Genomic DNA, 26,568 nt, shown 5'->3' with positions numbered 1-26,568 from the left:
CTAATAATAATGGGGTACTGGAAGACACTTGTAGGGGAAGGAATAGAAGAAAGGGTTACAGGAAAATATTGTCTAGGCCATAGCAATAAGAAAAGAGAAAGAGTAATTGAGTTCTGCTGATGGTTATAGCGAATACTCTGTTCAAGAATCACAAGAGGAGGAGATAGACTGAGATAAGACCCAGAGACACAGGAAGATTCCAGCTGGATTACATCATGGTCAAACACACATTTCAAAATCAGATATTGGATTGTAAGGTGTACCCAAGAGCAGATACTGACTCAGATCACAATTTAGTAATGATGAAGAGTAGACTGAAGTTTAAGAATCATCCACAAGAATCAGTGGGGAAGGAAATGGGATACTGAAATACTGGGAAATGATGATACATGTTTGAAGTTTGCTAAGGATGTAGATACTGCAGTAACGAATATGAGAGTAGGTATTTCAGATGAAGAAGAGCGGACAACTATAAAAAGGGCAATCACAGATGTTGGACAGACAAACATAGTTACAAGGAAGGTAACTGCAAAGAAGCCATGGGTAACAAAAGAAATACTTAATTGATCAATAAATTTCAATTCAGTTTATTGCTATGAATTTTCGACCTGTTACCTGGAGAAGCTGTACACAGGTTGTACATATTAATTAATCATGGTGACATACTATGTTTTATATTGTGTGTGTAATGAAGAACCAATTTAAAAAAAGTCTTACGTCAGTTACTGACAGCCTCGAAAAAGCACTCAGTCTTCAGGCCACAATTGGCCCATCGGGACCATCCGACTGCCGTGTCATCCTCAGCTGAGGATGCGGATAGGAGGGGCGTGTAGTCAGCACACCGCTCTCCCAGTCGTTACGATAGTTTTCTTTGACCAGAGCCACTGCTATTCGGTCAAGTAGCTCCTCAATTCGCATCACGAGGCTGAGTGCACCCCGAAAAATGGCAACAGCGCGTGACGGCCCGGATGGTCACCCATCCAAGTGCCGGCCACGCCCAACAGCACTTAACTTCGGTGATCTGACGGGAACCGGTGTATCCACTGCAGCAAGACCATTGCCCCTGACAGCCTCGAAAGAATTCAAGATTTGCCGACTATAAGAGAGAAATTTTTGTAAATTTGTGTGTACCTATCATGATCTATAATTGAGAACACGCTTCTTGTGACCTATGGACATTATTTTCATATTCAGAGCATCCACTTTATCTTACAGACTGCAACTGAAGCAGTTGCCTTTTAGATAGCTGATGTGCTATCATATTGTCTTTGACCAACAGCCTTGCCGCAGTGGTAACACCGATAACCGAAGTTAAGTACTATCGGGCTGGGCTAGCACTTGGATGTGTGACATCTGGTCTGCAGGGTGCTGTTGGCAAGTGGGCTGCACTCAGCCCTTGTGATCCTTGTGGGCAATCTTTGGGGCCTTTCTGAGTAACAGATTTTACGTGTTTTACAAAAGTTCTTTCCTTGTCAAGAAGAATGCCTAAATATCTACAAACAGTGCTGCATTTTACAGGTATTCTGTCAAACCTCAGGGAAGGATTTCTGGCAAGAGGAAGTCTTCTCTTCAGAAATATGTATGTGGGTTTATGAACAGCTACAGACAGTTTGTTTCTCTTGCAGCAACGCTGCATGTGAGCAAACACATCACTCGCTTTTTCCTCAAGTCTTGCCCTGGAATGTGCAGAAACAACTAGAAAGATATCATCTGTGTATGCAACAACTCCTTCAGTATAATCTAACAAATGCAACAGGGATTCAATACTAAGATCCCAGAACAGCAGATCACTTATGGAGCCTTGAGGACACCTCACTTACGGAGCCTTGAGGACACCCCTTCGTAACCTTTGTGATTGCCTTGGTCTGCCCCGAAGGACCACTGGATGCTATGCCCACTATAATAATCTACAAAGCCTGTTGTACATTTGGGGACCCAGAGATCTCGAAGGCATGCGAACATGCAGGCCACCAAAGATTGTCAAATGCGCTTGTGATTTCAGTCGTGAGCATGACTGCATACTTAATTGTTGAATTTTCTACAATTTGAAGAGCTCTATTAATTGCATCATCTATAGACTTCCCTTTTTTGAATCCATATTGGCACTGGTTTAGACCTATGTGCCTACAACTAATCACAGAGCAGACATTCCTGAACTTTGCCCAAGACCTTTAATAAGCAAATATGTCTATAGCTTTTCGGTGATGCCAGGTCTTTATCCTTTCCCATTTTAATCACAACTGCTCTGGTGTCTTTCCAGTTTTGACTTAAGAAATTGCAACAGCAACTTCTTGAGTAAACAATATCACCAACAACTGATTGTCGTATTTGTTATCTGGTTCACTTTTAAATTGTGCATGTATTACATTATCTGTGTCCATGCTATCAGGAAGTAGTGTGGTTAGCAGATATTCTGCTGATTGCCTCCTTCCAGCTGTCACTGAGCCATCCACTTTATGAACTGTGCAGTGACAGTAGGTCCATTAACCATTTCAGCCAGTAATTTATACGGTCTTCCCACTATGTCAAATTGCAGTTGCCTTCATAGAAATTTTCCCCAGTGTATTCTTTTAGTTTCCTGAAGCAATATTTTATAGTGCATCAATGAAAGAAAGACGTGCAGAATTGTTCAAGGAAAACAGCAATATAAATCACTTAGGAATGAAATAAATAGGAAGTGCAGGAAGCCAAGGCTAAATGGCTACAGGAAAAATGTGAAGAAATAAAAAAAGAAATGTTTCAGAAGGACTGACTCAGCATATAGAAAAGTCAGAATAAACCTCGTAGAAATTAGTAGCTAGGGTGGCAAAATTGAGTCCAATGGGAGTTCCACTGTCAAATGCAGTACATGAAGGTCTTCATGAGGGAGAGGACTTGTCTAACGACTTTATCGAAGAAGAAATTATAATCAACGTGAAAGACATAGGGGATCTAGTATTAATCATAATTTAAAAGAGCTCTATATAGAAGATTTGCGAACATATAAGGCAGAAGGAGTAGATAACATTCCATTGTAATTTCTAAATGCATTGGGGAAAATTCTGAAAATAGCAAGTGCTCATAGTTGTGAGAGCTACCACACAGTCAGCTTAACAGCTCGTGCATCCAAGCTGCTGACAAGAATAATATACAGAAGGGTGGAAAAGAAAATAGAGAATATGTTAGACGGCAATCAGTTTGGCTTTAGGAAAAGTAAAGGCACCAGAGAGGCAATTCTGATACTGCGTTTTAAAATGGAATGAGGACTGAAGAAAAATAAAAACATGCTGATAGAATTCGTCAATCTAGAAAAAGTACCTGACAATGTAAAATGGGGCAGTATGTTCAAAATTCTGAGAAAAAATAGGGTTAAGCTGTAGTGAAAAGTGGCTGATACACAGTTTGTACATGAGCCAAGAAGGAACAGTAAGATTGGATGACCAAAACTGAAGTGTCTGATTAAAAATGGTGTAAGACAGTAATGCAGCCTTTTGCCTGTACTTTTAAATCTATGCATCAAACGAGCAATGATGGAAATAAAAGAAAGGTTCAAGGACGGGATGAAAATTCAGGGTGACAGGATATCAGTGTTAAAGATTGGCAGATGACACTGCTCTTTTCTGTAAAAGTGAAGAGGAATTACAGGATCCATAGAATCAAATGAACAGTCTAATGAGTACAGAATCTGGGATGAGAGTAAACCAGAAAAAGATCAGAGTGTTAAGAAGCAGCAGAAATGGGAGTAGTGAGAAACTTAACGTTAAAGTTGTTGATCACAAAGTAGAAATAATTAAGAAATTCTGCTGGCTTGGACGCAAAATAACTTAAGACGGATGAAGCAAGTATGATGTAAAATGGAGACTAGTCAAGACAGAAGGCTCATGGCCAAGAGAAGCCTACTAGTATCAGACATAGGCCTTAATTTGAGGAAGAAATTTCTGAGAATGTATGCTTGGAGCACAGCATTGTATGTAGTGGATCATGAACAGTGGGAAAGCCGGAACAGAAGAGAATTGAAGTGTTTGCGATGTAATGCTACATAAGAATGTTGAAAATTAGGTGGAGTGATAAGTTCTGAAGAGATTCTCCACAGAATCAGCGAACAAAGGGACATATGGAAAACAATGACTGAAATAAGAGACAGGATGATAGGACGAGTGTTAAGACATTCGGAAATAACTTCCATGATACTAGTGGGAACTGTACAAGTAGAGCAAAAACTGTAGGGGAAAACAGAGATTGGAATATATGCAGAAAGTAATGAGAACATAGGGTGCGAATGCTACTCTGAGATGATGAGGCTGCTGCAGGAGAGGATTTCGTGGCAGGCTGCATCAAACCAGTTAGAAGACTGATAACTGAAAAACAAAAAGGAATGCTGGGAGTACTCTTACCTCCTCCCTGGGAACATTTGCCTTTTCATCCCTGGTGTGGACCAAACACTGTATTCTTCTGGGCCACCGAAGATTAACAGCTGCACCAGGTCTCTTCCTTCTGGATTGCCTCTGTACTGACACATTGGCTGTTGCTGAATACCTTGTGACCCACTTGACACTGGCATAATATTCTTATGCAGCTGCCTCCTGGGCACAAAAAGAATGAATTGAAGACATCCCTCTCTCCTTCACCCCTTGACATGCTGAATTCTATAATGAACCCTTACGTCACTGACTGGGAATTTCTTCAGGCTCTGACCTCATCTCGTAATTCTGCCTCGAGCACTTACTATGTTCACAATCACATGCTGCAACATCTGACTATTATTCAGTGTATTTGGCTCAACAGTGTTTGTCTTTCCTTTGCAGTGGTGAAATAGTATGATGATCCCAATCCTTAAGCCAGACAAAAACTCAACAAACATTGAGAGCTACTGGCTGATTAACCTCACAAATGTGCTCTACAAACTGCTCAAAAGGATGATTACCCACAGATTATGCTGTGTTCTTGAACTCGGGGAGGGACGATCACAAGCGAACATCTTGTTAGGTGGAAATGACTATCCGAGAGGCTTTTTATAAATGCACAACACCTCATTGTTGTCTCTTTTAACCCATATAAGGCATATGACACTGCCTAGCACCATCACATTTTACTTGCCCTCCATGACGGGTTTTCAAGGCTCCTAACAATCTTTATGTAGCGGTTTTTGTCCCAACATTTGTTCTGGGCGTGATTTGGTACTTCATTCAGCACTCCACAGGTCCAAGAGGATGGCGGCATGTAGGGCTCCATGCTGAGTGTCACACTATTCCTCATCAACATCAGTAGCAATGGGCTCCGTGCTGAGTGTTGTACTGTTTGCCATTGCCATTAATCCAATTATGGATTGTCTCCTTCCTGATGTCTCGGGCTCCCTCTTTGTGGACGATTTTGCGATCTACTACAGCTCTCAACGGACCAGCCTTCTTGAAAGACGTCTTCAAGGATGTCTCGATCGCTTCCACTCGTGGAGCATCGAAACCGGCTTCCGTTTCTCACCCAGTAAGACCGTTTGTGTTAATTTTTGGCGACGTAAGGAGTTTCTTCCGCCCTCCTTACATCTAGGTCCTGTCAACCTTCCGTTTTCCGACGTCGCTAAATTCTTGGGTCTTATGTTTGACAGTAAACTGTGCTGGTCCTCCCATGTTTCCTATCTTTCGGCTCGCTGTCTGCGTTCCCTTAACACCCTCCGTGTCCTGAATGGCACCTCTTGGGGAGCGGACCGAGTGGTCCTTCTCCGCCTCTATCGCGCCTTAGTGCGCTCGAAATTGGATTATGGAAGCATAGTCTACTCCTCTGCTCGGCCGTCTATTCTTCGGCGTCTCGACTCTCTCCACCACTGTGGATTACGTTTAGTGTCTGGAGCTTTTTACACCAGCCCTGTGGAAAGCCTTTATGCTGAGACTGCTGAACCTCCGCTATCCAATCGGCGGGCAGTCCTTCTGAGTCGTTATGCTAGCCATTTGTCTTCCATGCCTGCTAATCCAGCCCATGACCTTTTTTTCGACGCCTCCCTTGATGTCGGGTATGCAGGCCGCTCCTCCTCCCTACTACCCCCGGGAGTCCGCTTCCGTCAACTGCTCCATTCTCTTTCCTTCCGCTTTCCTAAAACCTTCTTGACAACTTGGGGTACAGCACCGCCTTGGCTCCGTCCCCGGATCGACTTGCTCAGAGACCTATGTCAATTTCCCAAGGATGGTACCCCTACACTTGTTTACCGTCGGGCATTTGCTGCTCTATGTGCACAAATGACGGAAGCCACATTTATTTACACCGATGGCTCGAAAACATCGTTAGGTGTAGGGAGTGCCTATATTGTTGGCGACACCCCAAATCACTTTCGGCTTCCCGACCAGTGTTCGGTTTATGCTGCGGAGCTTTACGCTATTCTCCAGGCTGTCCACTACATCCGCCGCCATCAGCGGATACAGTACGTAATCTGCTCAGATTCTCTCAGCTCTCTCCTAAGTCTCCAAGCTCTTTACCCTGTGCACCCTCTGGTCCACCGGATTCAGGACTGTCTGCGCTTGCTCCACCTGGGGGGCGTCTCAGTGGCGTTCCTCTGGCTCCCAGGACACGCTGGTATCTGTGGAAATGAGGCGGCCGATATAGCGGCCAAGGCTGCAGTCTCTCTTCCTCGGCCAGCTCTTCAGTCTCTTCCGTTTACCGATCTACGGAGCGGTTTATGTCGCCAAGTTGCTCATTTATGGCATGCGCATTGGTCAACACTTCCCCATAATAAATTGCGGGAAGTGAAAGCCCTTCCTTGCGCATGGACCTCTTCCTCCCGATCGCGTCGTCGGGAGGAGGTAATTTTAGCTAGACTCCGGATAGGGCACTGTCTTTTTAGTCATCGACATCTTTTCAGCGGTGATCCTCCCCCACTCTGTCCCCACTGCTCTCAGCCGTGGACGGTCAGACACCTTTTAATTGAATGCCCCTATTTTAATCCGTTACGCTCCCGTCTACAGCTATCGCCTGATCTATCGTCGATTTTAGCAGATGACACGCGCTCAGCTGACCGCGTTCTACAGTTTATTAGTGACAGTGAAATGACGTCAGTCATTTGAAGCCCTTTTTTTGGGGGACAACCAACCCCTTTCTATAGTGGATTTTTAAGCATTCCTTCTGCCTTTATTTTCTCAAATTTTATGACTTTGTTCCCATTGCTGCTGATTTTAAATTTCGTTTTTTTCCTGTTTTCTACGTCACGGGCTGGGCGCTAATGACCATAGAAGTTTTGCGCCCTAAAACCACAAACAAACAAACAAAAAAAAAAAAAAAATCAACATCAGTAAATTAGTGACCTCTGTTAGACTAGTAGTCACCCCTGTGCTGTATGTCAGTGACTTCTGCATTTGATACACTGTAGCTGTGGCTGAATGCCAGCTCCAAGGTGCTATTTGATGGGCCTCTTCTTGGACCCTTTCCCATGGCTTCCAGTTTGCTCCAACAAAAATGCAGGTCAAGCACTCTGTTTGTGTACCCAGCACTCCCACATTGTTGCACAGTCCCAGTTTTTAGGACTAGCTGCAAATCATGTTAGTATCCCAGGGAGTGAATTGGCCAACCATTTCGCTAGAGAACAATTGTTTGCCAACCTCCTCCCTCATTTGCATAGACAACCCCAGGTGCAGATTTGCAGGTGCAGCTAAGCCTCTGCTCAGTTAGAGATAGAGCAGCATCTGGTGGGCTACTCCCCCTCTAATAAAGTCTGCACTATCAAGGAGATTACTGCTGCATGGCACCCTTCCTTCTGTTCCTCCCTGAAGACATCAACTGTTGTATGCCACCTTAGCGGCTGTCATATCATACTGACACACAGTTTTATAGTTGTATTTTACGTAATGGATTACCCCCACATTGTGGTTGTGGGCCCTTACTGACATTTGCTCATCCCAGTCGAATGCTGCTCCTCCTGGCTCTCCATGCTAAGCATAGTCTTCCAATTTTTTTTTCTTGTGTTGGCAGGCAGCTCACAGATAATTGAATTGGTTCTCCATTTTTACTGGCAGCTGTTTTTATTCTCAGGTTTTACAACATTTTAAACTACCTTCAGGGCAGGGGCAGGGTAGATATGTTTGGAATGTCTCCTGCCTCATGCTGGGTCAGGGAACCCTCAGCCCTGTCACCTTTGCCGTCTGCATCTGTCATCCCTCCTTTCCTTCATTTTAATTGCTTTTAGGTGTTTTGCATATTTTTGCCACATGCTGTTTCCTTTTTTAGGAGTAGGACTCTGTGGATTAGGACTATCCTCCTCTTTAATGCTTTGCCTGTTAAGGACTGGGGATGTGTCTGCTGTGGGAACTGCCCCCTTTACATACAGAGCCCCAGGGCACACCCATGTGCCGCCGTAATTATTTCTGTCATCTTGTTTTGTTATTCGTGGTCCTACTGACATCCATATTCTGCAGTTGTTTTCACTTTTAATCAGGTTGATGGGGGGGGGGGGGGGGGGGTTCAGATGAAGGAGGGGTTTCTCTCAGCATAACTAAGCTCTGAGATACCTCCTGTCTCTTCGAACATGGGTACCAATCCAATCCATAGACCTTTAATTCATAGTAAATCGTTTTTCAGCTTTGTCATTAGTATTACTTTAAATGCCTCACTTTTACCACTCCAGCGTACCGTATTTACTCGAATCTAAGCTGCACCTGAAAAATAAGACTCGAAATCAAGGGAAAAAAAAATTCTCAAATCTAAGCCGCACCTGAAATTTGAGAGTCGAAATTCAAGGGGAGAGAAAAGTTTTAGGCCGAAACAATGTTGGTCCATTGTAATATGAGACACAATTTAGGTCGAATGAATGACGATACAGCTACAGTAGTTCGGTTGGAGTTGTAAGCTTAGCAGTTAAGCTTTACCAGGTAACCATTGCTATGAGTCAGGCGCTCCGTCCTTATTTATACGGGTACCCTTTCTTTTTCACGTGCTTTGTCTGGTTTGAATTGATTGCTTATTTTTCTTTGATCTCATAAGCGCCGTTTTCTTTGTTATAGGTGATTACGTCACTCTAAGCTGAAAATTCATTACTGTACTGTGTTATGCATTGTTTGTCACATTCTGATAGTGCGTGTTTACGGCCTGTTGCCGCTCGCGGCACGGCTTGCTTTTTGCTATTTGTTGTTACTTACACTGCTGCTTTCTTTAATAATGATCAACAAGAACCAAATAATAGACTCCATATGATAGAAGATGTTCTGAACGAGAGTTTAGCGAAAATTTTTCTCCGTTTGAAAATCTTTGTTGGTGCCTCTTTAGTACATTACATTCTGCACAGAAATTAGTCATCTTAGATTTAAAAATCTAGTCAGTTGCTGTGCTTCATTTCTGACTGTATCACTATTAGGCATAAGAATAATACGAATATAAACATGACATGATATGTATATTCTTACGTGTTTGCTGTTGTCTCACTCTAGTTTCGTAGTTTATCAGGCAGACAGGATTTAAATGACACAGCAGCAAACACGAAACAATACATGACAAAATGTTTATATTCGTATTATTCTTATGGTGAAGAGAATACTGCATGTGATTCACAATTCATAAAAGTTCCTATTAGCAACCATCTCTTCCCACAGGTAGGAAAAAATTCAGAATGTAGAGTTGACCATATTGACGAGTAGAGTTGGCCATATTGACCAACATCCCAAACAGTCTTGCCAGTCGGATTTTCGTAGTACATTAAAATGCTGTTACATTCGAAGATGAACGACACGGACTTTGTATTTACTTCGTTGGATAATGTATGAAAATGCAGTGGTCGAAACTCGGGGCGGAGAAAAAAAAGCTCGTCTTCCACCTTTTTTTAAATTTATTTACTGATGCAGAGGATTTGGTGCCATTATTTATCTTTGTGCCTACAAAGCATGCCATGTAGCGCTACATATATTCGACGGCAGAAGTTAGTTGTGGCGGCACCCACCAACATTTTTCAGAACTTCCACTTGCTTTGCACTCGATTCTAAGCCGCAGGCGGTTTTTTGGATTACAAAAACCGGAAAAAAAGTGTGGCTTAGATTCGAGTAAATACGGTACTTTCCTCATCTGAGCACATTCCTGGTGGACGTCACTACCTGCAAACAACCGAACGTTTGATGGGTGGACTGATGACCTCTCTTACCCCAATCAGCTAACAAACCAAAAGCTGCACAAATACTCAGACAGATGTTAAGATTTCAAAGTGGTGCAGTGATTCACAGTTTTCTCAAAGCCTCAGTTCTACGTAAAACTGGTGGCACACACCAGTTTATTGCTAGGGTATTGGGAAAACACAGTGAGATAGTTTACAAAATGCTCATGCAACTATTCTAGAATATTGATCAATTGTGTGGTACCAACACTAAAAAGGACTAACAATGAATATTACATGTTTATAACGAAGGGCAGCATGACTGTGGATATGTTTGTTGACCCATGCAAGAGTATTACAGAAATGCTGAAAAACCTGAACTAGCAGACTCTTCAAGTTTGTTGACATCTGTCCCACAAAAGTGTGCTATAAAAAGTTTCAAGAACCAGTTTTAAGCAAGGAATATACTACAGCTTCCTATGTACTGCTCCCATAGGGACCAGGAAGACTGGGTTAGGCTAATTGTGGGCGTACAGGCATTAAAGCAGTCATTCTTCCTGCTCAATACACAGTTGGAACAAGAAGAAACCCAGATATGTGGTACAAGTGTAGGTGCTGCTCTGACATGCACTTTATGGTAGTTTGAAGAGTATGGTTGTAGATAATTGTAGATGTTGTGTATTCACCCTTTCGTCACTGGTTTTCAGTTCAGTTTGTAATTATTACACAAAACATTTTTGATTCATAGTAAATTATATATCGTTTTCTTTTTTTTGCAGAGGAATGATATTGCTATGGCTATCACAAAGTATGATCAGTTTGATTTTTTGATTGACATTGTTCCTAGAGATGAGCTAAAACCAAATAAATCTAGGGATGATGGTGCAGTTCGAACGACTTCAATGAATCCTGATCAGGTAATAGAAATATTTTTGTTTTTGTCGTTACTAGTTACTACCAATTGTGTGGTTGTTGTCCAATTTAGAAATAGCAATAATCGTTTGATGTGGACAGTGAAGAAAAAATCTTTACCTGGCTTGTGTTGTTACACTTGTAATCTGTAAACAATGTGAAATTTTTGTTGCAGAATAGTTTTTTTCTATCTGATGGACGACTCTTACTTTTATGCTCACTTCTTTGCTATTTTGTTTGTATCACGCATCTTTGGTTCTCTAGAGTGAAAACTCTCTTCTTTATTTCACAATCTCATTTAGTTTGCTTTCATACACACATTATTTTTAATTGGTCTCTGAATATATAACAGAGCTTCCATGAAAGTGAGCTCTTCAGATGCAACCTTTATTTCACTGTTATGTCCCCAATCTTTCCTTTTTTTTTTTACCCTGCTTCATCCAACTAACTACGATTCTTCACCTTTCTTGTCACCATGTATTCACTGTCATAGTTCTGATTTCTTCAGCTGCTGTTACTCCATTTGTAAAGTCTTTCATCTGACATCATCTGCAGACATTAATTAGCCAACTATTCATATCATTTGGTTGTCCTGGATAACATGAAGTGTTTATATCGTTGCATTGTTTAGAGTTATACATCTGTGCACCAGTTTAATATTATCATTTTCATGCAGATTTCTACTACTTTCTACAACATATCTTTTATTCCCATAGCAACCCCTCCCCCCAGGCTAGCCCTTGTCCTCCACCTACCTATCCCCTTCCTAGCTGTCATTCCAGAACCACCCACCAATGCATCTACCAGTCCTTTGCCATTCTCTACCTTCTGTCCTGTTCTGTCACCGCCTCCCTCCCACCCAGCACAGCCTCTTAACACCACACCTAGCTGTCCTGTCCTGTCCTGTCCCGTCCCGTCCCCACCTCATCTCTGTATGTTCCCACGGGCAATGCAGCATCATCCCCTACCCCTACTCTGCTACCCCTCCTCCCCACCCCATGCTCCCTCCCCATTCAGTACTGCCTCCTTAAACCCCCCCCCCCCCCCCATCGCCACACCGGCAGATTGGTGCTCACATCAGATACAGTCACATAGTCAGGCCCAAGTGCCCAGAGACACTGGCCAGTGTATGTGAGTTATGCTTGCGTGAATGTAAGCATGTTTTCTATTTTGGAAGAAGGACTTTGTCTGAAAGCTTGATATTTTTAGCAATCTTTATTGTCTGTGATTCAATGCCTCCTCTGTCATGAGTAGCAATCTGTCCTTTCCATATTGTTGTTATTCCATCCTGGAAGTCCACCTGCTTAGCTGGGTGGTAACGTGCTCGCCTCCTATGCATGCTGCCCCAGGTTCAATTCCTGACCGGGTTGGAGAGTTTTTCCGCTCGGGGACTGGGTGTCGTGTTGTCCTCATCATTATTTCATCCCCATCACCAGCGCACAATCACTCAATGTGGCTTTGAATGCAATAAGACTTGCACTTGGCAGCTGAAATTCCCTGAACAGGGCCTCCCCGCCAACAGTGCCATACACTCATTTCCATTTTTTCGATCCTGGACTTTCCACAGTTTTATAATTTACGTTCCAAATTCCAATAGAGCATTATCTTATTGACTCACTGATACCTTACGCTGAAAACCTCTGTGTGGTAGTCTTACCAAAGCTCCCACAGCCTCAGGCTGTGATATATCCTAGCTAATTATTCATCCCCATTACCAGCAGTTGCCTTCTGTTGTTGACCAAGTGTCCGCAAACTGTTTTTCAATCATGTAGGGCAAACTAGAATTTATTAATGTCCTTATTTTACACTTGCCATTTAGTGTTTACTTTGGCAACATAATCCACACAGGATTTTGTTTTCCAGGTACACTACTACTTTCAACTAGCTCAGCAACATCAAGCAGCTCTCCAGCAGACAAATCAACAAACTGGATCAGCAAATCAAGCAACTATTCAGATAGTACAGCCTGGACAGGTTCAGACTGTTGCTATTCCTAATGCTGCAGTTGAGCAGGTATAACTAACATTTTTGCTGTTGTTAGCAACAAAAAATAAATTTCTTTGTTTAATTCTCTTAAGTAGTTAATCAGATAAGCCTCCAACTGAAACAATGTGTTTCAGGAAGTTCGTATTAATTGCTGTAACTTTCGTGATTCACTGTCCAATTCTGATGTCATCTGTTTTCCAGCTAAATGCAGTCAGGATGAAGACTTAATAAAATTCTAAGTAACTGTGGCAAAGTTTCCTTTTATATATTATTAAATACTGAACCTAGAGCACACAAAACAGTTGATGGCGCCAGCAGTTCTGATCTCTCAGGGTTATCAAAAGAATTAATCTCGGTATTCTTTAACCACATTCAGTTGTCTTATTATGTATCTCCAAATATTGTTGGCCCTCACCCAATCCCCAGCAACAATTGCGTTCGGTTGTTGAGGAGGTTGGTCCAGTTATCTGTGTTTATTTCTAAGGCTGGTGTTATACCGGAGCCAAGGTAGCCCCTTCCACAGAGGTCGAGGTTGTCTATCCCCAAAGTGTACCAAAAGCATCATGGTAAACACCGGCTACTTACATACAAGATAATGGAAACAGACATTCCGAGCACTACTTCCTGCAGGGGGAGCTTGAGCCACAGCCTGCAGGAAGTATCACTATGCCAAAACCCGATTGGCTGGAGACAGCTATTTAGGGGCTAGAACCAGCCCCAAAGTTCAGTTCACGATGGATGCCGATCTCTTGTACTGCGACCGTTGAAGATTACGTCTTCATCTCTGAATTGGACTGTTACTAGTGTGTGTGTGTGTGTGTGTGTGTGTGTGTGTGTGTGTGTGTATTACCATAAAGCTTTGTGGAAAATTAGAAGTGCACTTTTGTTTGCCTCAATTAGGAGACTTCGCTGGCATCATTATTGTTACCTTTCATTTGTTGTTCAGTCATCAACCTTGTGAACTTACACCAATAAAAGTTGTGTTTGTGAAAAATTGCGAATTGTCAGTCACAACAGCTGCCAACATGTGCAGATAAGTAATTGACCTTTGTTATTTATAAATATTACTGCTGTTCCCAGCAGATCTCAATATAATTGTTTCAAGCTGTTACAAACAGGCTTTTTACTGGTAGTTAACTTGTTTGTTTGAGATTTCTTAAGTAACTATTCATGACAATCGTTTTTACTCACAAAATTTATGGAAGTTCACTTTTGCAGCCAAGAGAGAGTGCAGGGGTGGGGGGGGGGGGGGGGGGCATGAGAAAGAGTAGGTAGTGAAAGATAGTACATGAAATCTTCACGCCAAAGATGCCAGAGTGAGATGTAAAACACTAAGAGGAAGGTAATTGAATTTTATGATTAAAAACTAGAGAAAAAGATAAAGGGCAACAGGGAAGAATGAATACAAAAAAGTAGAAGCAAAAAGAAAATAAAGGAAATATGGGATAAAATAAATAAGGAGTATATAAAATATAATGAAATTATGGTGATGATAAGAGGGGTAAATATGTTCCAGGAGGACGTTGGAATATGCTACGATATGTTGAGAACAAATTCCCATCTCTGAAGTTCATGGAAACTAGTATAAATTTGGAGAATTGAAGTAACCTGTGTGATGTAGTAAGCATTCAGGTCACTTGGGTCCTGCTGTACTGTATGTTCATTAATTGGGCAGTGGCTGTTCCCAAGGAGAACAAGTCTTCTACGGCCATTCATGCACTCGGCCAGTTTAATGGTGCTCATTCCGTGTATAAAATAGTGTGGATGGACACCAGTTAACCCTTTGACATCTGTGGATGAGTTAACTTGTCATGCCCATTGCTCCCAGGTACTGAGGACATATTTAAACACGGCCTCTGTGTTTTCCTTGTTGATGTATTTATATATCCCATTCAACTAACCCTCTCACTGCCGCAGCTGAGTTACTTACATATATCAATGAATAAAAAAGTGTCAAGTATTTATTATGCAACATATGTGCTTCTTTGTATGCTGTCATTTGCAAAAAAAAACTTCATTAAAATACCTTGAAACATTTATGAAATTGATAATGATTATTACTGCATGATTCCTGATGTGCCACACGTCACTATCTGCTGGATATAAAAACCAATAACTTTAGAATGAAGTGAGAGAGAATTCTGAGCTCAATTTTAAATAAAAATTTGATATCTTGTGTGCATTTCATACACATCAATCTATGAGCTAAAATCAGCCATACACGATGCGTTTTTACCTTTGCAGATTCTTTAAAATTTCACATAATGGTTTAATTAATTTGATGCAGCACAGTAACTGTGGTGAACAATGAAATTAAATCCAGTCCTTTATCAGATGAAGATATCAGACTGTAAGCGTGCAAACATATTTTCGTAAAATCAAATGGTAAGTATTTTATAGTGGTTGGAAAACTGTCTCTGAGCACAGGGAACAGCATTGGGCAAGCAGTACAGCAACAACAAAACCATGCACGGAATGCAGAGAGCATGTCTGTAGCAGTCAAAGGGTTAATAAACAGAATGCTTGGCTTTGCAAGTTGCTCTGCCTTTGATATTGTAGAATTTATCAATGGTAGGCTGGAGTAGGTGGTAGTGGGAGGGTGGATGGGGCAGATTTTTTAAGTGGCATTGTTTGTAGGGGTAGGAACCTTGGGGTAGGGATAATGGTTGGGGAATGTCATATGGCTTGATATGAAGTACTTCACATAGTCACATTGCAGCAGTGTGATTAGATTTTTTTTTCTTTCCCATGCAGTGTAAGCTGATGATGTATTGTATATAAACTACTGCATATTGTAATTCCCAATCTATTGACAGACTAAAGCCCTTGTAAGAAAAGTAAACTTTTGCACCTTAAGTGGATTTAATGCTGACTGTATAATGAATGTTGCAAAGTGTGCGAATCATTAAACATAAAATGCTAGTCCTTCCATTCTGTTACTAATGGAATGCACAAAAATAACATTTTTGAGCTTTCCAAACTTATGTTGTATCACGCGTGTGACAAGTAATCTGGTAGTGGTCACACCTCTTCCAACAATAAGCAAAATAAAATTACCGTACTGAGACTCTTCTGTCATTATACTATAGTGCTCAAGGTAATGGACTCATGGATTTCAGACAACTCTTCAACAGTGGTAGGTCAAATATCTGTTGTCTTCAAAACTTAACTACAGTATGCCATGATGGTTCCTTTGCCAACTGAGCCAGTGCTGTGGCCGTAATAGCATCAAGATCTGTAATATGTTGAGTTTGAAACTGAAACTCGCTCTCCTTGAAATAAGCATTGAGCTTTCCATAAACTGATAGCTAAGTTATTACTTTCACAAACAGATGTGACTGCTAAAGATAAAGCTGACATCAGTCCAGAGATTAGTTGAAACACCACAGTGCCTTACGAGGCGTGGTCCTGTTAGAGGTGGTAAGCCATTTCTTTTCCCCGATGTTTGAATTGAATTACCCAGCTGGTTATAAAGGGACTTAAACTTTAACAAAGAATCAAAGTTTCATAAAATCAGACTTTTAATGAAATAAGAGACCTGGAGTCAAATATCTGTATAACACCAGTTGTGGCTGTGCCATGGTTACGGCGGGGGTTCATGTTCAAAGCCCTCAGCAACTTAGGGAAGCCATAGAAAACTCAAATCTTGGTTTAGATTGTAAATCCACTCCTACAAATAAAAGTTCATTGCTTTAACCAGTGCTCTGCCTAACTTTTGCCCTATCCTCATCCAATCAGAGCTTGTACTCCAACTCTTTAACAAAGTAGGACATTTAACTCAAATCAAAATAACTTCTGGTGAATACTGAAATGATTACTCTGCCAGGAAACTGACCTGTTAATTTTCCCACCCTTCTGAGGTGTTCCATCCTAAAAACCTCATTCTGGACAGGAGATAAATCTTTAAAGTGCTGCCACATTAACCTGCCAAGATATTACAGAATAACTTATGAAAAATTCGATATAAAAATTCTGTTCATGAAATTCATACAACAATAAAGTAAATATTAAATATATGAGTTGGTCCAGATGATGAAGTATTCAATTGTACAGGTGACACAAGTTGGGACAAACTCCGCAACTACAACAACGGTGGCTGCACAGCAGCATCAGGCAGCTGCACAGCAGCCAGCGCAGGTCATCCAGCTGCAGCAGACAGGGCAGGTCGCTGCTGCACAGCCCGCAGGCGGGATACAGATAGTCCAGCAAATTGTTGCCCCCTCTGGGGACATACAGCAAGTACCGGTAATTATTTGTATTATTTGTTTTTGTTTGGCCTTGGTCTGAGTCATAGTACTAGGCCATAGTGTGTGGGCTTCACTTGTTACTTTTGAGGAGATTTTTAATAGTGCTTTGTGAATTATGTTTATGATGCATTTGACATATTCATAGTAGTAGCATATTTTGAAAAGAGTAATATGAACGTGATTGAGGCAGACTTTTTATGTAAATTTACAAGGGGCATTCAATAAGTATTGCAACATGTGTGTCTTTTTTTCGCATCATATGTCAGTTTAAAAAATGCTAAATTTGTAATAGGACATCGAGGAATGTTCCCCTATAGTTTCATGAAGTTCCAATAGATGGTGGCACTATATGTAGCCTTCAAAATGGCATCTGTATCAGAGGCGTTTTCTTTTGGGAGAAAAACATAGCATCACAGATATTCATAGGTGCTTGCAGAATGTATACCGAGACCTGGCAGTGAACAAAATCACAGTAAGTTGTTGGGGGGGGGGGGGGGGGGGGGAGGCTGTCATCATTGCAACGAGGTCTCGAAAACCTGTCTGATATACCGTGTGCCAGCCGAGTGCACACACCTGTGAGTCATGCAGTGTTGGAACGTGGACACTTTCATTCGAGGTGATTGAAGGATTGAGCAACGAAGAGCCATCTGTGTGGAATTGCCTGCACATTGCAAGGCTGATTGTGCCCCTTCCCCCCTCCCCCCGCCCGAACATTGTCCCAGGCAGTGAAAATGAAACATGGGTTCATCACTTCAAACTGGAAAAAAAAGTGACACCTCTCCTCCAAAGGAAAAGTTCAAAGCTGCACCCTCAGCTGGTAATGTCCTGGAAACGGTCTTAAAGGACTCTAAATGGTTTATTGTGTTTCATGTCCTCCCTCAGGGTGCAACAATCACCTCTGAAGTGTGTTCTACTACCCTCAGGAAACGGAAGAAATGATTTCTATGAGTTCATCGCCACAAAAATGCAAATTAACTTCTTCTCTGTGCCAATGCAGAGCCTCGCATACAAAGTCTGCACATCTGAGACGAGCTCACAAAATTTCGTTAGATTCTTCTTCCTCATCTGGCACCTATCGATTTCCATCTGTTTGGGCTAACAAAGGATGCACTCCACAGGAAGCAGTATGTGTACTGACCTGCATAGATTGCACACCCAAGATCTGGATGCACAGTTGTAAGACGCACCACAGAAGTCTGCAGACATTAGAACCATTGGAGACCACCACTCGTGGATGTGCACAAACAGCCTCTCCTCTGCGCTCGCTACCAGCCAGCTGACATCTTGTAGAGTTGGGCCCAGCCATTCTTGCCTTCAGTTAGATGTTTACATTCTGGCTAGGCTTATCGGACTATTAGTGTAACCACTCCGAGACATAATAAAGTATCATTTTCTGTGTGTTCTTGTGGTAAGAATACATTGGCGATGAGTAGGGTCATATTTTCATGTGTTTTTCATTATGTGGTTGCTTTTGCATGTTGTCATGACATGGAATCTCTGCTTCAAAGGTTGGTGAACAACAGGATGATTTCATCACGATCATCTAATAGGCTTTGCTCTCCAAAGCTTCATCTTCAGCTCTGTTTCCTCATCTATCCCCCCTCCACCCCCCCCCCCCCCCCTCCCTCCCCACTCCCCTGGCCCTGGCCCTCCCATTGGGGATGCAGTGGAAGATTGGGAAGCGTACGAACACTGCCTGTGGCACCATTTCCACACCTTCCATGTTACAGAAGCGAATGTATGTCGTGCACTTTTTGTGTCATGGATTTCTCATGCCATGTATCAGGTGTGGTGTTGCAACAGCTGATCCCATAGCAGGAACCTTCCATGTTGTCCTTTGACAGTTTATGTTTGTTGTCATCTTCCTATTACCGCTGCTGCACACACATCGTGGCAGCTAGAGTTGAATTCTACCAATGCAAGAAGCAGCTGCATCAGTATGCAAGAAGCAGCCGCATCAGTTGTATCGTGCCTGGGCCATGAACCACCACAACCGTAGTAGCAAGTGCCGTTTGGTCATGGCCAAGTCAAAAGAATTGTATGAAGGCATCATGGTTTGGGATGTTATCATCCGCACTGCCCCAGATAAGTCAGTCCAGTGATGGACCCTCCAATTGTAGAATTCATCCCTTGAAGAGGTTTCATCATTTGCTCAGTCGTATGAGGTCTCTCTCACTGCTGGTCAGCAGCTGCATGCCTGATGCAGTGTTGTAGTGATACAAGATGGCCCAGCTGTGTCCAGGGAGGACAATACTGTGGTGGTGCAAGCTGTCAATCCAATGGCTTCCACACAGCACACGAACGGCATTCTAGACAGCGCTCCCTGTTGTCATGTGTAGACACCAGCAAAGCAGTTTCCCTGCATAATGCCCAAACAAAGATCTCAGCTCTCCGCCACTGTCACTGGTAAACGGGTGCCTTTGGGGATTTTATAAACAGCAAATCCCCTTACTTGGCCAATTCATGGCTGAAGTTACCTATAAAATAGTGACTTGGCCTATTACCTCTATTGTTGTCCACTGTGCTAGTTTAGCAAACATTTTTGGGTTTGATATCTTTCTGCCCTTTGGCTTTTCTGTCACCAACTCCAGACATTTGGGATCTGCCAAAGCCCCCCCCCCTCAATCATTGGAATCTCTGTGCTCAGAATTTCAGGATATCTTTGCAGAAAGTCTAGGGTGTGTCACAACATTCAAGTCCACTTAACCTTGAAGCAGTTAGCTTCGGGATTGTGGTTCCCGTTTCCTCTAGTGAATGGGCCACACCCCTTGTCACCGTGAAAAAACCCTCAGGTAAATTGCGACTCTGCGGTCACTGTGAATTCACAGTCTGTAGGTGACACACACCCTTTCGCACATCTGGATGAGCTTTTCACACACTTAGCAGAGGTCAATTCTTCTCCAAACTTGGCATTTCTGACACACATCACCAGTTCACCAGTTACCCCTGAATGAGGAGTCCCCAAGTATATCATGGTTCGTAATGTCTTTTGGCCCGTATCAATACCAGTTGTTGATGTTTGGGTTGATATGAGCGTCCGCAATTTTTGAATGCTTTCTGGAACAAGTCACGTCCATTATTCCGCACTGTTTCAACTTTCTGGATGACATTGTCATTACTGGACTACTACAAGTTACCACTTGCACAATCTCAGGGCCTTTTGTCAAAAGCTTCAGGTCATGGGTCAGCATTGCAATCTGTAGAAGTCCAGATTTTTCCAACCATTTTGTGTGTGATCCATGCCGTCTTGCAGCAGGGCATCCGATACGTGGAGAGTCTCACCCTGGCACATTATGGATGTGCTGCGTCCGTCATCGTTGCAAGAACTGCAGACTTCATGGGAAAAATTGGCTATTACCGCCAATTTATTCCTGGGCCATTCACCACTGTACATCATCTCCACTTGCTACCCTGTAAGGGTGCTTCCTTTCTCTGGTCTCCATTGTGTTACTAGGCCTTCACCACACTAAACGAACACCTCAGGTCGGCACTGTGTCAAGCTGCTTTCCTTCCTTCTGGGTCCCCAGTTTCTCTCCAAATACAACTATGACATTCATTTTCACCCCACTGAGTACTGTGCCCATATGGAGCCTTATCGCGGCTGCCTGTTGGCCCAACACCCAAGGTTGATTGAGAAGAGCTAGTGTATTTTCATTTGTATATCATCTCCCGCCAAGCGGTAGATGGGTTTCTGATCACTAGTGCCTGAGTCACTGAGGCAACAGTGTTCAACACCGTTCTCTAGCAAGTAGTCTGCCTTATCCAGCAGGGTTGGTCTTATCGTCCTCTGGACCGCACTTCTGATCCGCTTCATAACTACTTTGTCTTGTACTAACATTTCCTGTCTTAGACTATGTCCTCTTGCTCTCCACAGACAACGCAGCTCCCAGGGTGGTCATTCCCAGGAGTTTGCGGTGGGAGGTCTTACAACTGTTGCATGAGGGTTACTGGGGTGTTCCTGCCCCAAAGCCTTGGCTCATAGACATAAGTACTGGCCTGCTATTGGCCAGGTGCTGGAGCGTTTGGTTGCTGTGTGTTCCCAGTGTGTTAGTCAGCAAGTGGATCCAAAGGCTTCATTCTCCCATAGCATCCAGGAACCCAGCCCTCGGAACACATCCATGTGGATTTTGTGGGTCCATTTCTGAATGTGTTTCAGCTGATTTACATTGACGCTTTCTCACATTTACCATACTTGGTGCAGTACTCCTCTCCTTGGCCACTATTGAAGTCGCTATTCAGGCTCTCGCAAAACTTTTTTATGTGGAAGGTCACCCAATTACTATCATTTCTGACAATGGACCTCAGTTCCCGTCTCAGGCATTTTGTGATTTCTGTGTGCAGTCAGGCATTCCCCATGTTTGCTCACTCCCAATCTAACTTGGAAGATGAGAGCATGGTCCGACCCAAATGAGAAAAAATATCTGCTAGACTTTCCTGCCAAGGAAGGAATTAGCAGTTCTTTTTTTCTGACGGCCTGCCGGATAACTGCTATTGGTTCCTGTGGCCCAGCCAAGCTTCTCCACAGGTGCCAGGCAAGGACACTGCTCCTCTCCTCTGTCCAGGATCTCGCCCACCATCACGTTCTGCTTTAGTAAGCTTTCCACCAGGGACAGTAGTCTGGCCTCATGGTTTTGGTTGGTGCCCTCCCTAGAGACTGGCCAATCACTGTGTATCAGAACGGCTGTCGCATCTACATCATTGAGACTAGAGATTGGGAGTTCCAGCACAATTGAAATCAGCTACCCGTCTCGGTGCCCCCCCCCCCCCCCCCCATGGCTGCACTGCCATATTCTCCAGTGCTATGGTCACTGGGTCCTGCCTATCTACCAGTATTCCAGCCTCCTCTTCTTCCTGTGTCAGCACCTCTGCCTGATGAACCTGCGACCTCAAAGCCACTGGCAGCAGCTCCAGTGGCCTTCCAGATGGCGGACTTGCCCTCGCCAGTTCAATATATTCTGCGTGGCCTCATCCTGCGCTGGAGTCACCTTCACCTTCCACACCGCCACGGGATGTTGCCAGGGATCCCGGCTTGGACTGCCTGTCACTGGTCCTGTCATCTCATGGTTTGACCAGGGGTGGAGGGAGTCGAGGTGCTCCTCATCCGAGTCACTTTCACCCATAATCTTTCTTCAGCTACTGAGAGTTGCTCTCACCTGCAAGGACATTGACGCGTCTCCAAATTGTGGCCATCTGACCTTGCCTAGGGAATCAGCGATACTCCACCCCCCCACTCCCTGCCTCCTCACCCCCACCCCCACCCTCCACCCAAGGAAGGAGCTTTGGTATAGTGACATGGATAGATTCTGCAGGTGCTAGAACCGTCAGATGTCACCACTTATGGATGCACTTGCAGCCTCCTCTCCATGCACTTGACTGGCTGGCCAACAGCTTATAGAGTCGAGCCCTGCCAGCCTTTCCCTCAGTTAGATGTTGCCATTCTGACTAGGATTATCAGACTAGTAGTGTAGCCACTCCATGGAAAGTGTCTTCCTGTAACAAATTATTTCCAGGCACAATAAAGTGTTGTATCTGTCATTGTTTGTATGTTCTTGTGGTTAGAATAGTACATGGATGACGGGGAGGTTATTGATGTAGCACAGCAGTGGCTCTGGCGTCATGTGGGAATTCAGGCCCTCCCAGTAAGAAGGCATAAGGGTGTCGCATTGAATGGGGATTGTGTTGAAAAAATAAGGTTTTTTAGCCAAAAGAATGGGGAATTATAATATGGCATATTGTAATCCTGAATAAAACCAACCTGCTTTCAGGAAAAAGTGTTGAATTACTTCTTGAATGCCCCTTGTCTTTTTTCCGCAATACGCTCCTAATTAAAGTGAGATCACTTTTTGTGTTATTGCTCACATAGTACATCGAATAAAAGCAGACTTGATTGTCACTGAATCAATATCATACAAAAGATTCTGTTTGACTGATGTAATTATGACAAGTAGGCTCCCTTTATTTTCTTTACATCTGTTGCCTTTTATTGACTCTCCCAAATGTGAATTTGTTGGGTATGTTACGTTAGTATGTACCAGTAACTCCACCCCCAGTCGTTTAAAAAATCAAACTCCCATATACAAAACAGCTTCAAACATCTAATAAATATTTTCTATTAAGCATGTTAAAATATTTATATAGAAGAAGAAAAACTATAGTTATGTTGGTTTTATTTGTTTGGGATCATTCCCCCATAAACTAATAGAAAGTCAAAATTGTATGAAGATAGTCTGAGTATCTGAATGATAAAACCATTTTAAATAACCATTGTAGACTGCAGATAGTTTATACAAGATGACCTTTATTTTTTGTCATTATTACATTACAAGACAGTTTCAACCTTTAGCCATTTTCAGATGCAGTTCTGTCAGCAATATGTGTATGTAAAGGCTATCTAATGTTACGTGGTGCACATACACACATCACGAAACAACTGCATTTGAAAATGGGCACGGGTCAAGCTGTCCAGTAATGTAATACATGGTGAAACAAAGGTCATCTTGTATAAAGAATCTGACAGTCAACAGTGATCATTTAAAATGGTTTTATCATGCAGAAATTATGTTGAGGGCTGTGAGTAATTTGGGCACAGTGAGTTACACTGCCTCAAGATGTATAGGCAGTTTCTAATGAACTGCTAGACTTATTGTGATCAGTCTTTAACATAAGATTACACATCTCTTAATGAGTAGATTATGATAGCATTTTAAATTTGATCAATAATTACATGAAATAGTGAAAAACCAGATTTTTTGCCCCAATCCAAGCCATTAGACAGACAACCTGGAACTGGGAGCAGTTGACAGTTTTAGCAATTTAGAAATATAGATTGAGACAGACAAATTATTGTTTACTGTCTTCAACATATTCACACCACTAATGCTTCAATTTGTTACTTTTGTGACAATAATATATTAGTGTGTTAGATTGTTACAAAATAAGTAAAATAAATTAAATGTCATATGCGCTTGTTTATTGTATTTCTAAAATTTTTGAACATTAAGAAGAATTACACCTCCAGTCTACAGCAGGTCTGCAACTGGTGCAAAGAAGCATATTTATACCAGGTGTACCGGTATGAAATGAGCGTTTTTTGTGAAATTGAAACACTAATTTTTAATTGAAAAGTAAAAACATTTTATTCAAAGTACTGACCATTGCTTTCTATACATTTTGACCACCTTTCTGGCAATTTGTGGACACCACGCCAATATAAATGTTCGTCTTTTGAAGCAATCCAATCAGACACCCAATTTTCGACTTCTTCGTAGGAATCGAAGTGTTCCTCAGCTAATGCATGTCCCATTGATAATAACAAATGGTAGTCGGAAGGGGCCAAGTCTGGTGAATACAGCGGGTGGGGTAGCAGCTCCCAGCCAAGTGTTTTGATTGTATCCTGAACCAGTTTTGCTTTGTGTGCAGGTGCATTGTTGTGTAAAAAAATTACTTTTCCTTGGCTTCTGGCTCATTCTGGTCTTTTCTCGATCAATGCATAGTTCAAATTGATCATTTGTTGTCTGTAGCAATTATTATTCACAGTTTCACTGGGTTTTAGAAGCTCATGATACACCACACCTTTCTGATCCCACCAAACACAGAGCATTCTCTTCTTGCCGAATTGATCTGGTTTTGCAGTCAATGTTGATGGTTGTCCCGGATTAACCCATGATTTTTTCCTGTATAGGCTTCTTAAAATAAATCCAGTTTTCATCGCCAGTAACAATTCGATGCAAAATTGATTTTCTTTCATGTCTTTGAAGCAAAATTTGACAAATGGTTTTTCGGTTTTCCATCTGTCTTTCATTCAATTCATGTGGCACCCATTTTCCACACTTTTTGATCATTCCCATAGCTTTCAAACAGTCAGAAATTGTTTGTTGTGCAACACTTAGCAGCATTGCTGCCATTTGCTCCTGACTCAAAGTATCATCTTCATCCGATATTGCTTGCAGTTCGGCGTCTTCGGACTTTTTTGGTGATCTTCCATGTTCTTCATTTCTTACATCAAAATCATTATTTCTGAACTGTTGAAACCATCTTTTGCATGTTGCTTCTGATAGAGCATGATTACCATGTGCCTCGACAAGCATCCGATGCAACTCTGCAGCACTTTTTTTCAAATGAAAACAAAAAATTAATTCTTTCCGTAAATCATCACTTTCTGGTACAAAATTCGACATTGTTAACACGATGAAAACAAAAAAAAAAAATTAAGGCTCGTTCACAACAAATGTTCCCTATCGACACATTTGTATCTTGACGCTCATTTCATACCGGTACATGTGGTACTGTATATTATTTTAGAATTTATTTGTTTCCTTATCTTCATTTGTGTGTGTTCCATTTTACAGATTCAGTTAACTCCGCAACAACTACAAATGATAAGAATGCAGATGCAAGGTGGTACAAATCAGCCAATTATAATTCAGACGGCCCCACTACAGACGATACAGCAGGCAGGGCAGCCACAGATCATACAGGTTTGTTAGTGTTATTGACCAAACTTACAGTAATATAATTTGATCTTGTACATGTTTACTAAAGTCTCTTCATTAACTGTTACAGGTTGCCCCGCAGTCTGGAGGGGGGACGCCTGTTTATCTGACTCAAGCAGCTGATGCTACAAATGGGGAAAATGAGTAATTAAGGGCACTCAGAATATTTTATAATGTGAATTGTCCACAGTGAAATGGACAGACTTCAAATAAACCTATCAAGTTGCTGTGAACTTTAAAATTTGTGACCACAAATGCGTGTGAATGTTGGGAACCACCAGCTACCCTCGATAGTTATTCCTGTATGCTAGCATACTGCGAACTTGGGAAACAATATATGTTGGGAACCACCAGCTACCCTCGATAGTTATTCCTGTATGCTAGCATACTGCGAACTTGGGAAACAATATTCTCACACCCATGTTCCACTGGCTCATTCAAAGAGTTTAGTGTTATTTATATTTAAATGACGACTGTTTTCAACTTTTGACTTTTGTACAGAAGGAATGAAGTGTGTTTCATTTAAAGTATGTTCTACTTAATTGTATATGCATGTGTGAGTGTGAATGTGCAATAACTGGAAATTTGTAGGTCCAGATCAATCTACATATGTAACATCCAAATGCAATAATTGTGCAGTAATTTATTTTGTGTATAGTTGTAATAAAAGTTTTCATATAACAACCATTTAGAGTTTAAGCTATGATGTGAGGTAAAGATGCTAAGTGTAAGCTTCTGGGTTAAAAGAGATGATTGAGAAATGCAGTTACCACCCTGATTGATGTGTGTACACACACACACACACACACACACACACACACACACAAACACACTGAAAATTTCTACATCTGAATTTATATTTTGTAAACACCCTTACTATTGTCTATGGGCAACAGCC

General features: G+C 42.2%; 1 protein-coding gene and 1 pseudogene across 3 annotated transcripts in view; one reads left to right on the top strand and one right to left on the bottom strand.

The window, feature by feature from the left end:
• LOC126416103 (nuclear transcription factor Y subunit gamma-like) overlaps nucleotides 1-26,357 on the top strand; it is a 47,993-nt gene extending 21,636 nt beyond the window's left edge. For all 3 annotated transcript variants that reach the window (XM_050083601.1, XM_050083602.1, XM_050083603.1), the window contains exons 4-8: nucleotides 10,813-10,950; nucleotides 12,809-12,958; nucleotides 16,985-17,176; nucleotides 25,527-25,655; nucleotides 25,741-26,357. In XM_050083601.1, the coding sequence (XP_049939558.1) occupies nucleotides 10,813-10,950; nucleotides 12,809-12,958; nucleotides 16,985-17,176; nucleotides 25,527-25,655; nucleotides 25,741-25,818 (687 nt within the window). In that variant the 3' untranslated portion in view covers nucleotides 25,819-26,357. The remainder of the gene's footprint in view (nucleotides 1-10,812; nucleotides 10,951-12,808; nucleotides 12,959-16,984; nucleotides 17,177-25,526; nucleotides 25,656-25,740) is intronic.
• LOC126417299 (5S ribosomal RNA) lies at nucleotides 945-1,062 on the bottom strand (annotated as a pseudogene).
• Nucleotides 26,358-26,568: the final 211 nt, after the last annotated feature.

The sequence above is a fragment of the Schistocerca serialis genome, chromosome 8 (assembly GCF_023864345.2).
Source record: "Schistocerca serialis cubense isolate TAMUIC-IGC-003099 chromosome 8, iqSchSeri2.2, whole genome shotgun sequence".
NCBI lineage: Eukaryota > Metazoa > Arthropoda > Insecta > Orthoptera > Acrididae > Schistocerca > Schistocerca serialis.
The sequence above is the reverse complement of the archived record's forward strand: the minus strand, read 5'-3'. Positions and strand labels throughout refer to the sequence as shown.